Source organism: Hylaeus volcanicus, chromosome 7 (assembly GCF_026283585.1).
Source record: "Hylaeus volcanicus isolate JK05 chromosome 7, UHH_iyHylVolc1.0_haploid, whole genome shotgun sequence".
Taxonomy (NCBI): domain Eukaryota; kingdom Metazoa; phylum Arthropoda; class Insecta; order Hymenoptera; family Colletidae; genus Hylaeus; species Hylaeus volcanicus.
In genome coordinates, this window is record NC_071982.1 from 17445972 (window position 1) to 17458271 (window position 12300).

General features: G+C 43.2%; 4 protein-coding genes across 5 annotated transcripts; 1 reads left to right on the plus strand and 3 right to left on the minus strand.

Annotated features, from left to right (window-relative positions):
* The first annotated feature begins 4014 nt into the window (after positions 1-4014).
* On the plus strand, positions 4015-6173 carry LOC128879852 (beclin-1-like protein). Of its 2 annotated transcripts, none has more exons than XM_054129379.1 (5): positions 4015-4261; positions 4661-4821; positions 4883-5295; positions 5369-5857; positions 5949-6173. In XM_054129379.1, the coding sequence occupies exons 1-5, from the start codon at positions 4150-4152 to the stop codon at positions 6064-6066; spliced, it is 1293 nt and encodes a 430-aa protein (XP_053985354.1). In that variant the 5' UTR covers positions 4015-4149; the 3' UTR covers positions 6067-6173. The 2 variants fall into 2 exon arrangements, with proteins under 2 accessions (XP_053985354.1, XP_053985355.1); XM_054129380.1 differs by having other exon boundaries at positions 4106-4265.
* Positions 6158-7294, minus strand: LOC128879856 (uridine diphosphate glucose pyrophosphatase NUDT14-like). The gene is made up of 2 exons (XM_054129389.1): positions 6755-7294; positions 6158-6467 (listed from the first exon to the last, which is right to left on the minus strand). The coding sequence occupies exons 1-2, from the start codon at positions 7195-7197 to the stop codon at positions 6236-6238; spliced, it is 675 nt and encodes a 224-aa protein (XP_053985364.1). The 5' UTR covers positions 7198-7294; the 3' UTR covers positions 6158-6235.
* A 349-nt stretch (positions 7295-7643) lies between these two features.
* LOC128879847 (uncharacterized) lies at positions 7644-11126 on the minus strand. The gene has a single exon (XM_054129372.1). The coding sequence runs from the start codon at positions 10776-10778 to the stop codon at positions 7701-7703; it is 3078 nt and encodes a 1025-aa protein (XP_053985347.1). The 5' UTR covers positions 10779-11126; the 3' UTR covers positions 7644-7700.
* A 67-nt stretch (positions 11127-11193) lies between these two features.
* On the minus strand, positions 11194-11952 carry LOC128879957 (uncharacterized). Its single transcript, XM_054129536.1, has one exon. The coding sequence runs from the start codon at positions 11950-11952 to the stop codon at positions 11194-11196; it is 759 nt and encodes a 252-aa protein (XP_053985511.1).
* Between the last annotated feature and the right edge of the window lie 348 nt (positions 11953-12300).

Genomic DNA, 12300 nt, shown 5'->3' on the forward strand with positions numbered 1-12300 from the left:
AAGAAGTCGAGGACGCTCCAGCGTCGTCGCCAGGACGAAGCTGAAGGAGAAACGGAAGAGAAGCAGGTCTGAGAGCGAAAAGAGAGAGAGAAAGAGACGGCTGTGCTCCGCCCCAGGTACACGAGCAACATGGCCGCTGAGGGACGGATTGGCGGAGGCCAGCCACGATGCCGACGTCGTCGTGACGCCCGCGCTTCACTCACCTCGCCTCAAACTCGCTGCACTTGGCTCCCATCGGCCCCCAAGGCAACTCCTCCGCTTGAAACCGACGCCGCCCACCCTATTCCTCCCCCCCTTTCATGATACCCCACCACCCCTCTTTAATCCACGCTCTCCCTCCCACTCGATCATTCCTTTCGCTTCTTTCCCTCTCTTAGCGTTTTCCAGACTATCTATGTGGACCCCTTCTTGCTCCCTCTATTCCTGTATCTGTCTCTATCTTACGGTGTGGGATCCTATCTATTATCACGGTTATCTTCGAGTACGATTTCGAGGAAGATGTACTCTGAAGAAGTTTCGTTGGGAACAACGTGTGGGAACAGTGCTACACGGCGCAAGTTGACGTCGCTTCGATTGCAGTTAAATTTCGCACAGGAGTCACGTTCGCAGTTTAATTTAAAGTCGAAAGTACAAACGATAATCGCCAGAGTCGGCGAAGTCAAGAACGAGATCCGGGTATCGACGTTAACGAGCGTTGCTTCGAGAGATAATCGTAATTGCGTTCCCTCGTAATTGGTTATTTCCTTCGTTTCAACGAATTCGAAACTGAGTATATTACTATTATCGTTATTGTTATTATTATTAATATCGGATGCCTTCATCGTGTACGTTCACGCACATATATTATCACCTTCTAAGATCGTAACATTCATGGGGATCTATTTATAAAATCTTTTTTGGAAGTTAAATAACCTCTCGTTACCATACAAACAAAACAATTAAAAATAAAACGGAGCAACCTAAGGAACTAGATCGATTAAGAATTTGGGAAGAAATTAAACCAAGTGTCAACCGATAAAACATCTGATAACACGTTTGACACTAATAGATCGTGGTTGTTCAATTATAATAAACATCATTTATTTCGCGATGCACTGCTACGATTCTAACCAAGCACGCGTTGATGCATGATCGTACGACGTCCGATGCACATAGGCTGTTGCATATTAATGCGATGGCTATCTGGGAAAACCTATTTATACATGTCACTTACTATCGTTTCGAAGGAGTGGCCCTTGACGTGCAATTAGACATTACGTTTTTGTACCTGACCTTTAGAATCTGATTTCAAACGGAACGCGTGCTCCACCACTTCGACGGATGTCATAGGTTAAGAATTCTATATTTGTACGTAATTACTGTAACACAGATTGACTATCATGCTTCCTGACGCTGACTAGCAATCGTTATACGATATCGTAAGCTAAATAACATAGTCGCACTTTGAAAAGTGCGTACAAAATCGCGGGTAAAGTCACGTGATACACTAGAGGGCAACACGGTTGTCCAAAGCCGCGCGAAAATTTAATATAATTGCGTGTAGGAAACGCCGATTGTTATGGCGCAGGTTAATGGACTGCGATGATAAATGTCCGTGAAACTTAAGTTATATCGTGGGGACGGCGAACAGAGTCGAGGAGCTACCTGTTGATTCCTCGCCAGCCTCCACATATTTATGCGTGTATAAATGTTACTCAACGCCTGTGACGATATTCCAGAAATTCAAGTACGAATTAGAACCTATATATTAAAATAGTAGGCTCATTGTGTCACAAGAAATTAATTTAATTAATTAAATTAATTCTAAAATTATTTTCTGATAGTCGTACTTATAAACGCTCGTGTAAAAATTAAATGACGTAATAAATTAACATGCAGTAGTGTCGATCAACATTGAAACATTTATGCGCATGGTACTCTCTTTAATTTCAATATCAAGAGTAATACTATGTGCCATATGTGCTCGCGATTATTTAAAAACGTCACAGTTAGAAGATTCATTCGATTCCTGCTACAAGGACTACTGTCACTCTTATGGAACCCTAGTGACTTTCCCTTGAAGTATTTCACAAATACCCAATAAAAGATATACTACTTCCAATCCATTAGATATCTAATTTCAATCGTCAGCTTCACTCGAAATTACAATGTCAACTATGCACTTTGAACTAATAACGGTCTATTCGAATCACTGTTCAGTCGAATACAAATTGCGAACAGATCGTCATAACCTTCAACTCATATTTAATTATGAAAATAAGATTCTGCCTATTTCTAGAAATAGAACAGCTAAACATGTGAGAAATATCGCGTTATCGCATCGTTTTCGTAACGAAATGTTAATCTGATCCAAGGAAACATACCTTTCTGGAAATCCAGGCGTCCCCTTTGATATACGACAGTCGGAAATATTTCTCGCTGGATTCTGAAGACACGCTAAAAATATCAAGCAATGAATCATGATAAGAAGTCGTATTTGGAAAACGATGCATGATAAATGATTAATTTAATTACCTTTTGTAGGTCGCGTGGTAGATGAGATTGAATTATGATTTATAACACCGGTTACGACGTGATACTCACTTACAGCAAGACATTTTATTTAAACGTGCAACAGCAGACGAACTGCAAATTATAGGCATCCAGGGGGCGCCCCTGACGGACTAATGTGCTGCATCGTTTGTAAACGCCGCGGGAAAATTAAATGATTATTTTTTTTTAATGCAGAAAAGAAAATCGAGGCAATATTATAGTGATATGTAATCAACACGTATAGTATGTTTAGCACATTTTTACGTGGGCAATTCAAATGTATTACCGCTATTCATTACGCGTGCTGTGTTTCTTATAATACTAATACCTTTTCGAATCTGTAATATATCAAATATATCAAATGTTTATTTGTAATGGTATAATATACCATCTATGTTCATTATCTGGAACGTTTTGTTGGGTTACTTATGTTAGAAGCAATGCTTGTATCTTCAAATAATAATTGTAAATTAAAATTTATTTAAATTTTTTATTAAGTGGCGCCATCGGCGGCGAAACGCTCAAGTTTGTCGTGGAATTAGTTCCCTTTTCTGAACGCCAGGTGGCGCAACTGACTTGGAATTAATATATTTGTCGTGTTTTATATTTAAACATAGTTTCACAGTTTCCAATAGTAATGCCAAGCATAATGTAGAGTAATTAGCTTTGATTTATAAATTTATATTGTGTAAAAACGTATCTTTTACACAATTTCTAAAAAAACTCAGGGCGCCATCTACGATTAAACCGTCTAAGTTTATAGACAAATAGTTTCACTTTTTGAACGCTAGATGGACCACACAGTATATAAATATCGACGTTACAGTTCATTAGAATTTATTCACATAATCTATTTTAATCTGTTCAACTAAGAACTTGAAAAGCTTTATTATATTAAAATCTAGCTAAAGAAATGGATTTCCGTCCTTTTTTCGCAACGAAGTTTTAAATAAATCTATGGTGCCATCTAGAGTTCTGAACTAGGAACTATTTGTCTACAAACTTAGACACTTTGATCACAGATGGCGCCTCGAGTTTTTTTAGAGATTCTGTAGAAAATACGTTCTTACTCAATATTAATTTATAAATCAAAGGTAATTACTCTACATTATGCTTGGCACATCTATTGGAAACTGTGGAACCATGTTTAAATATAAAATACGACAAATATATTAATTCCAAGTCAGTTGTGCCATCTAGGGTTCAGAAAAGGGAACTAATTCCACGACAAACTTGGGCATTTTCCCACCGATGGCGCCACTTAATTAAAAATTTAAATATATTTGAATTTAATTATTTATCCAATATAAGCATGGTTTCCAACATATTTAACCTCGCAGAACGTTCCAGATAATAACAATAGATGAATCGCAAAAGTATTTGGTGTATTGTAAATTCACAAAAGCATTAGTTATAGATATTTATAATTTTCAATTCATCGTTGACTGTATGAATTCAACTGAGTCAACTATCAGTGCGCAGACGCCTTCTTACGGAATACAATGGAAACAGAATCAGCTGACTCTGTCTTCCAAGCGTCAATTGCGTATTTATAAATAACGTAGTGTTCAAGTGTATCGCAGAGTGGAAGTTACTCTTCGGTAACGAAACGTTAGAATGGTAGATATGAAAACTAATGTAAGTTTCGCGTGTCAGCGGTGTCTTCAACCTCTTCGATTAGATCCGAGTTTCTATCATCTCGATGAACATACGATAGCAGAACTTTCACGTAGGTAATTTCTATTTCAACCTCTATGATTTTGTAAAAAGTTTTACTGTTTTTTTCACCACTGTCTCAGACTTGTGATAACATCCATCATTCTTAATATGTTTCATTGGCATGTTTTCTTGCGTGTGCGCGATATATTTCGTATTATCATAATCTTAATTGTCAATAGGCTATGTATATACCTCTTGGTTGTGCACATAACATGGTTTCCAGTCACGATAATTTTAATCTTTAACAAGCTGCTCGCACCTGAATTATTAATGTGTTTATTTTTGTAATATTCGAGTCTGTGATAACATTGTTAGTGATTTGTGATCATGACTGTTTTTATTATGAAATCACTGTAGAGTAAGTACCTTTTCCTACCATATGTAGTACATATAAATGTTTTCATAATAGTTCCCATCCAACAACAAGTGGTGGGAGAGATAGAACCCCAAAGTGGAAGTATAGAAAATTTAGTTCCACCATTCAGATTAACAGAATCTGCAAATGGAACTAATGGATTCATGTTAGTTGGGGATTCTGGGGAAACAGAGACACTCAGTCATCACTTAAAGGTATTTAAGTACACTCTCATCACTCTGTGGGAAAAACAATAGCACATTTACTTTTCTTTAGGTACGAGCAACATTGTTTGATATTCTTAGTAGTAGTAGCTCTGCTGATCATCCTCTCTGTGATGAGTGCACAGACAGTCTTCTGTTGTTAGTCGATCAACAGTTAAGGATGAATGAAGGAGAATGGTCAGATTACAATGAGTACCTAAAAAAATTAGAAATAGAACAACAACAACAGGGACACGAAGATGTAGAAATGGAAACTCTTGCCAAAGAGCTGCAGGATGTCAGGTCAGAGGAAGAGAGAATGATAAATGAATTGGAAGCATTGAGAAAGGAAGAAATTGCAACTAGGAATGCGATAGTTGAACAAGAAAGGGAAAGGGAAAGATTACAGAGAGAAGAAGAAAGATATTGGAAAGAGTACTCGAAACACAAAAGAGATCTCATATTGGCAGAAGATGAATATCGTAGGTAATTATGACACATTGTTATATTTAATGATTTCCTTCTACTTTGCTCCCATTAACACTAGGAATTTCTTTAGTCTGGAATGCCAGTTAGCCTATGCAGCTTCTCAACTAGAGAGACTGAAGAAAACCAATGTTTTCAATGCTACATTTCATATCTGGCACTCAGGACATTTTGGAACTATAAATTCCTTCCGTTTAGGCAGACTCCCAAGTGCACCAGTTGATTGGAGCGAGATAAACGCTGCTTGGGGACAAACGACCTTACTGTTAACAGCTCTTGCTCGAAAAATGAATCTCACGTTCAAACGTTTTCGTTTAGTGCCATTTGGTAATCACAGTTACATCGAAGCACTTGACCAGCACAGAGAACTTCCTTTATATGGAAGTGGAGGATTTAAATTTTTATGGGATACAAAGTTCGACGCGGGAATGGTGGCTTTTTTAGATTGTTTACAGCAGTTTAAAGAACAAGTGGAAAAGGGGGATAGTGGATTCTGTCTTCCATACAGAATGGATCGCGGTAAAATCGAAGACTCCGCAACCGGCAACTCTTACTCTATCAAGTAATATTATTCATATATATATATTTCGAGGATTTTTAGTCAAAATTAGTTTAAATGTCCATCCTGTATATCTTATGAAAACTTATTTTAGAATTCAATTTAATTCTGAAGAACAATGGACCAAGGCATTGAAGTTTCTTCTGACCAATCTAAAATGGGGTCTTGCCTGGGTTAGTTCTCAATTCACAAAAGATGAAGCTGAGCATTAACTCAACATCAGTTTATCTGAATTCATTGTCTTACTATACATCTCTTTCACATTCACTTATGTACATACACGTTATTTGTAAATAAACTCAATTAAAAGATAATCTTTTTATTTTGTGTGCAATTAATATTACTTTTATTGAACAAATTTTAAAGGGAATGGTGCATATGTTAAGAACAGTGTTCAGGTTTATTAATTAGAAACCAGGTCACACCATACAGGAAACTTGGAGGACTTTGTACCTCTTCTGAATCAATATATTTTTTCACTTCTGGGACACTCAGTTCCACCACCTCTATCAGTTCTCCTTCAGATGCAGAACCTCCTCCTGGGAGAGTATGCATTTCATCCGTAACTTCTACATAGAAAAGTGTATCCTTGCAAACTGAAGTAGAGGTATATCTGCAATCAATACACAACAAAATATATGGAGTGTACCATCAAGCATTTTTTTCGCGGTTTTGAAAGACATTTATCCACTCGCCAATATATATTGGACTTAATAATACACTCTTGACCATAGACCAATGAGCTTCCGTCGCGATCACGTGGTTTTTGTGTATCCGACATTTCTCTTTGCGGCACGATGTATATAATACTTGTCAAAATACAAAGTGCCATCTATATATTTATACTTACATAAGAAGATCATGGCTTGCTACCAAAACAGACTACTGTCATCTACATACCTAAAGGTAGTGATCAATTTAAAGGCCTCTGCAGGTGCATCGTAACCACATTCTTCTTTGAGCTCGTCTCTCGCGATCTCGACAAGTGGTTTGTCCTTGTCGATAATACCGGCACACAGTTCCAAGGTCACACCTAATGTCGGTGGATATCGTTGGAGGTCGACTGATCCACGTTTTTCAGGAAGATAGGTGTAGAAGAAAGCAGGACGGAACTGTCTGACGAGTACGAGCTTCTTCCTGGTCGTATTGAAAACGATTATACTCACTCCGTCGTGTGCTCGTACCACGTCCCAATCTCGTTGTACACCATCATGTTGATAATATATCCGAATAGGTCTAATCCACGGTGAGTCAGACGGACATTCTCCCACGCGCATTTCCTTCACGTCCAACATTCTCTGTCGTATACTTTCATTTTGCTCCTCTTGTGTCTTGACATCCATTTCTTCAGCAGAGTGAAAACTGATTGCTCAACTCGTGTCAACTGTTTAACTCCAGTCGGTAACGTGTCGACGGCCATGCGCAACCAGCCTGAAGATGCCGCGCTTGGTACCAAACACGCAGACTCGAGATTAGGGAAACTAGCATAGTGAATTACTGTGCTATCTTCGCGATTGGCACGGGCGATTGGGAAACCGATTCTACTTGTTTTACACTCGAATAGTAATCTCCTTCACATATCTCATATTTCTCTCTTTCGATGTCTTCCAGGTGCAAGCTTCAGGGTAGTGTGGAGTACACAAAAGTATGGAACTGATTTGAGGGGTATCCCACTTTTTGGACCTCGTCGCTATTCATTAAAAACATTGATTTATCGTTGAAAGCAACAAAAGTTGGAAGAGTTTGGCATTAGATTAGAACCAGCACTCTTTGCGCAAGCGTCAGCATATAGATAAGCCCGTCAACAGAAGGAAGTGCCCCGAGTGGTTCCACCATTTGGCATACCCTAATTCTCTTTTCGCGTCGCAGTACGCGATCCTCCTCCTTCTTTCTCTCTAGTTTTCTCTCGCGTGGTCTCTGGTTTCGACTTTCTCTCCCTTCTGCTTCTCCTATCTTTCTTCTTCGCGCTTTCTGTCTTTATGGCATCTAGAATCTCCTGTTGACGGACTTGCGTATCAACGTGGACCACGTCGGGTTTCTTGCGCTGCCTGGTGACCGCCGCAGGTGGCGAGAATTCGATTTCCATGTCGGACGCGGTAGAGCTAGAGGCTACCGAGCCGTCGTCTTTGTTCTTCATGATTTTGAACTGCAAAGGCTTCATCGGTTCGGACAAGCGCGGCTCATCCTCGCCCTTTTGTTTGATGGGGTACATAGTCACGTAATAAGTCCCGTCTTTCCTGTGAATGTGAAGAGTTGGTGGGTTCTCGGAGCCTTCCTCCTCGTCGTTCATGGTGGCCTTCACCCTCTGCAAGGATTCCGACGTCCTTCTATTCCGTCTTCTCGACATGCTCCTCTGGGCAGTCGTTGCAGATCTACCTCGTTCACCAGCACCACCTCGCGAGCGATCTATCGTAGTTTTTCCACGTCCAGCCGTCATTTTTCCCGTTCTATCACGTTCTATAACCGTCTTTCCGCGTCCAGTCCCGGGTCGTCCATGTTCCGTCGTCTTTCCTCGGCTAGTTCCCGTTTTTCCAGCCGATTTCGTCGTCGTCGCCGATGCCGTCTCCTCCAGTAACGAGTTCTCCTTCGCCTCTTGCATCAGCTCGTACACGTAGCGACTAATGGCGCCTGGCTTCCAACCGATCCGCGGCTTGAGGTTACCTGCGATGGCCAAGGTGTTCCACAGCCACCCCATGTTAGCTGGTACTCTTATAGGCACGTCGATGCAGTCTCTGTGTCCGTAGTAGATCCCAGGGTAGTGGTCGCCAACGAAATAAACGAATCGCATTACTCGTCTACTGACCGAGATCGGCGGTCTGAAGTCTTGATCGCGATCACCTCCAGGTCCTGGGGAGTGGCCACTGTCCTTGCCTCTGCGATGTCCTACTGCTGCGGTAGTTTTCACGCCGCCACGTTCAACCTTTTCACGTCCACCACCACCTCTGCCACGTACATGTACAGGACTGCGGTGTTTAGTGGTTCCACCTCGTCGTTTCTTCGAACCCCTCGTAGACTTCTGACCAGTCGCCGTCTTCGACGCGACTTGAGTAGCGCTCTGCGTGCCATCCGTAACCTCTGCGGGTCTCTTTCGCCTGGACTTGCATCTAGGCTCACCGCAAGGACCCATCTCGGTGTCCATTAGCGCGGCCACTATGTCGTGGTCTTTGTGCTTCTCGATTCTGTCTTCCTTCTTCTCGTCCCTTTTCCTCTGTTTGGTCGACGTCATTGGACCTACCTCGGGCAGCACAGGTATAGCTTCACGTACGATTCCCAATCGAGGTGGTAGCATGAGAGCTCCCAAGGGAGCTGGTGGCACGTAGGGTAGCTGGGCACGCACGTCATCGCAAGATTTCCCTCGTTGCGTGTTGCAAGGTGCACTACATGGGGGTGGCGGGGGTGCTTGTGGAGTGATCGACTGTAGCCTCTTTCTTTCGGGTTTGGGAGGTTCCTGGGGCACGTAGTCCTTGTCGAGATCTCTGCCGAAGAAGGGACTCTCCGATGGGTCCATCAGGCCCAGTCCAGGCAGCCCTGGAACCTTCCCAATGGAATCGACGAACTCCTGCGCCTCCTGGAAAGCTCGAATCAAACAATCAACTCCCACACACGGTTCCTTCGAGCATTTCGCGGCACCAGTGTGCCACATTTCTGTGTCCTTCCCCGCACATGCACACGAGGGTTTGGGTCCAGTGGACGTCACGCGAGGCTTGCACGCGTTGAATATATCGATCAAGTTCTTCTCCTTGGACTGAGACTTCTTCACGGGCACCGTTCCGCCAGAACAGCTACAGCTGGACATATTGTTCTCCCCTCCGCCCTCTAACCGAACTTCTCCACGGTTTCTCTCGTTATACCACGTGCAATCTGTGTCGTAGTCGGTCCAGTTGTATCCACTGGGGTCTACGTAAATCTGCTCGATGTCTCCACCGCCTCTAAGTCGCGTGGGGCTGGCGCATGGTGGTTCTCCGTTGGAATCGTTGACGCAGTAGGTACCAACCGACGTGTCCTCCGTCGGTTTCCCTTTGTGCGTCGTCAGCGCCTCGGGATTTCTCAATTTCATGCAGCAAGGACGGTTGCAACCGGAACGACATTCCATGGGATGCGTCGATCGATCAGTCGGCAGACAGCAGCAAGTGGGTTCATCTGGATAAGCTCTGTAAACTAATTCCCGGAACTTAGGATCGTTGAGCTTCTCGGCTGTGGTCAGCTGTTTGAAACCAGGATCGTTTATCGAAATACGCGGCGGGGACACTGGTCGTCTCAGCGACGGTTCGACAGGGATGTTCTCGTCCCTCGAATCCGTCCTGCTGGGGTTCAGATAAGGACAGAGAAACTTCTGAAGTGGCGAGTCCTCGAGCACAAAGGACTTTCCGCTCAGACAGAACCGTTTAACGATCGAGCTGCCGAAACAAGATAATCTCAGAGCAACGGATACGTTACCAGACGTTTTGCCAGTGGAATCGGTTAGGTCGAAGGTGTCTCTTACTATGCACGGCGAGGCTAATCCGTTGATTCGATTTCGTGCAGAGGACACCTGATTGCACATGCAAGCGGGCAAGGAAATCGTCGCTGTACCTAGAACAGCTCCATTTTTCATCGTCGAGGGTTCTGTTTGATACACTTCTAAGCGCAACGGCGCATATCGCAGGGCCTTGATCAAATTACTCGGAGTCTTAGCAAATATACACGATTTACCGAATTTTTGGTCGTTTTCTATCTCATCGGGATGATTCGTGTGATCGTTTTGGTTGCATTTAGGAACGTGCAATTCGTATTCTGGCAGATCGGTGAATTTCACGCAGACGATCATATCATCCGTGTTGATACTCGACGTTCCTTCGGGTTGCAGGTTCACTCGATCGATGAATACCTCGAGCATAAAGAGCTGCTCCTCTTTCGACGTCGAAGCCTTTTTTTTCAAAGCCATTTATCACTTGGTTCACTGTACGGGAATTTAGAGGAGAATCGCGAATACGCGAGAGACTTTTACTGATACGTTCGGCTGAGACACGCCATTAATTTTGTGGTCGTTTCACGGCCGATGCAATGTAACCTAACCGCTTCAACGCCTCGAATCGACGAACTTTACGTCAGATATGTTGCATAGTTCCCATAGTGACGTTGAAGACAAGCAACAACAGATTTTGTAACGGGTGGTTCAGGGTGAAGGGCACACTATCAGTGCTATCGAATTTCACTCGACATAGGATAGGAAAGGGTTAATTAACAGGTGTGAACATTTTTGTATTCACGTGATCAGAGGTGCCTTTGAATACTTTTATACATGGCAGGAAATTGTGCTACCATTTCGCCGCAGTCTATAGTTCTGAAGGGCTCAAACTTCACTTTTTGCCCTTCCTCTTGCCCTTACCCTTCCCTCCCTTACCTTTCCTTCCCTTCCCCTTGCGCGTTGTCTTAGGCGGAATGCCTTTCAACTCGTCCATCGTGGTTCTGTCTGGAAATTCCGAAATGTCCTGTTCGAGACCGTCTGGACGATAGCTGGGCGGTACCAGTCGCCTAACGCAGAACTCTCGTTCCTGGTCCTGGTTTCTGAACGTGAAGAACTTGGGGTGCAGCTCGTAATGAGTCATGATGGACCTGCCAAAGCATAGCAATCGCAGCTCCAGTTCCAACGTGCCTGAAGGATTCTCGCCAGGATCCACCAGGTTGTAGACACCCTTCACCACGAAAGGTTTGGGAAGATTCTCAGCGTCGTTCTGAACCATCGCCACTTGGTCGCATAAGCAACCGGGAAGGGTTACCTCCGTCTCAGCTGTTGGATAAGTGTCGCCAATTCGAAACACACCGACCTTCATCGCCGTCGATTGCAACTCCCTCACCAGTTCTTTGGGCTGCATAACGAACATGCAACTTCTTCCTATCATGAACCTCAGGGTGCAACCCTCGTCCTCAGGGGGTGGTGGCTTGTAAGAGTAGAAGTCCTGTCGAGTAATCTCGAACACGGGGAAGTTCATGAACTTCACCTTTATCGAGATCGGGTACTCGCCGATATCTTTGATCTTGCTGTGCGTCAGGGTAACTTTGTGGATCAGCACCTCGACCATGTAGATCCGCTCGTCGTCGCCCCCGAAGCAGGACATATTGAATGCCTCTGAGGATCAGCATCGGACGCACGTGATTTGAGGTCAAGCGTAGCGCGGGATTTTTGACACGAGGAATTTTGAAGGTTGTGGCCGAAATGGAGAAATTTGACAGATGGATCGCGGTGACAGTCGAATTGCGAGTGGCGCTTTTAGTATACTCTGAGGGAGCTTGCAAGGATTCTTTCTTTCAGTTATTCATCATTAACATGTTGAGTGGAGGGAAATTCAAATCGTTCATATAGGTTCGATCATATAGTTAAAATTTCTTGTGCAATAGCTTCCGTTGACATCTGGAAAATATAATCAGAGGGCTATGAAATTTGGTGTATAAATTCTGAACTGTCA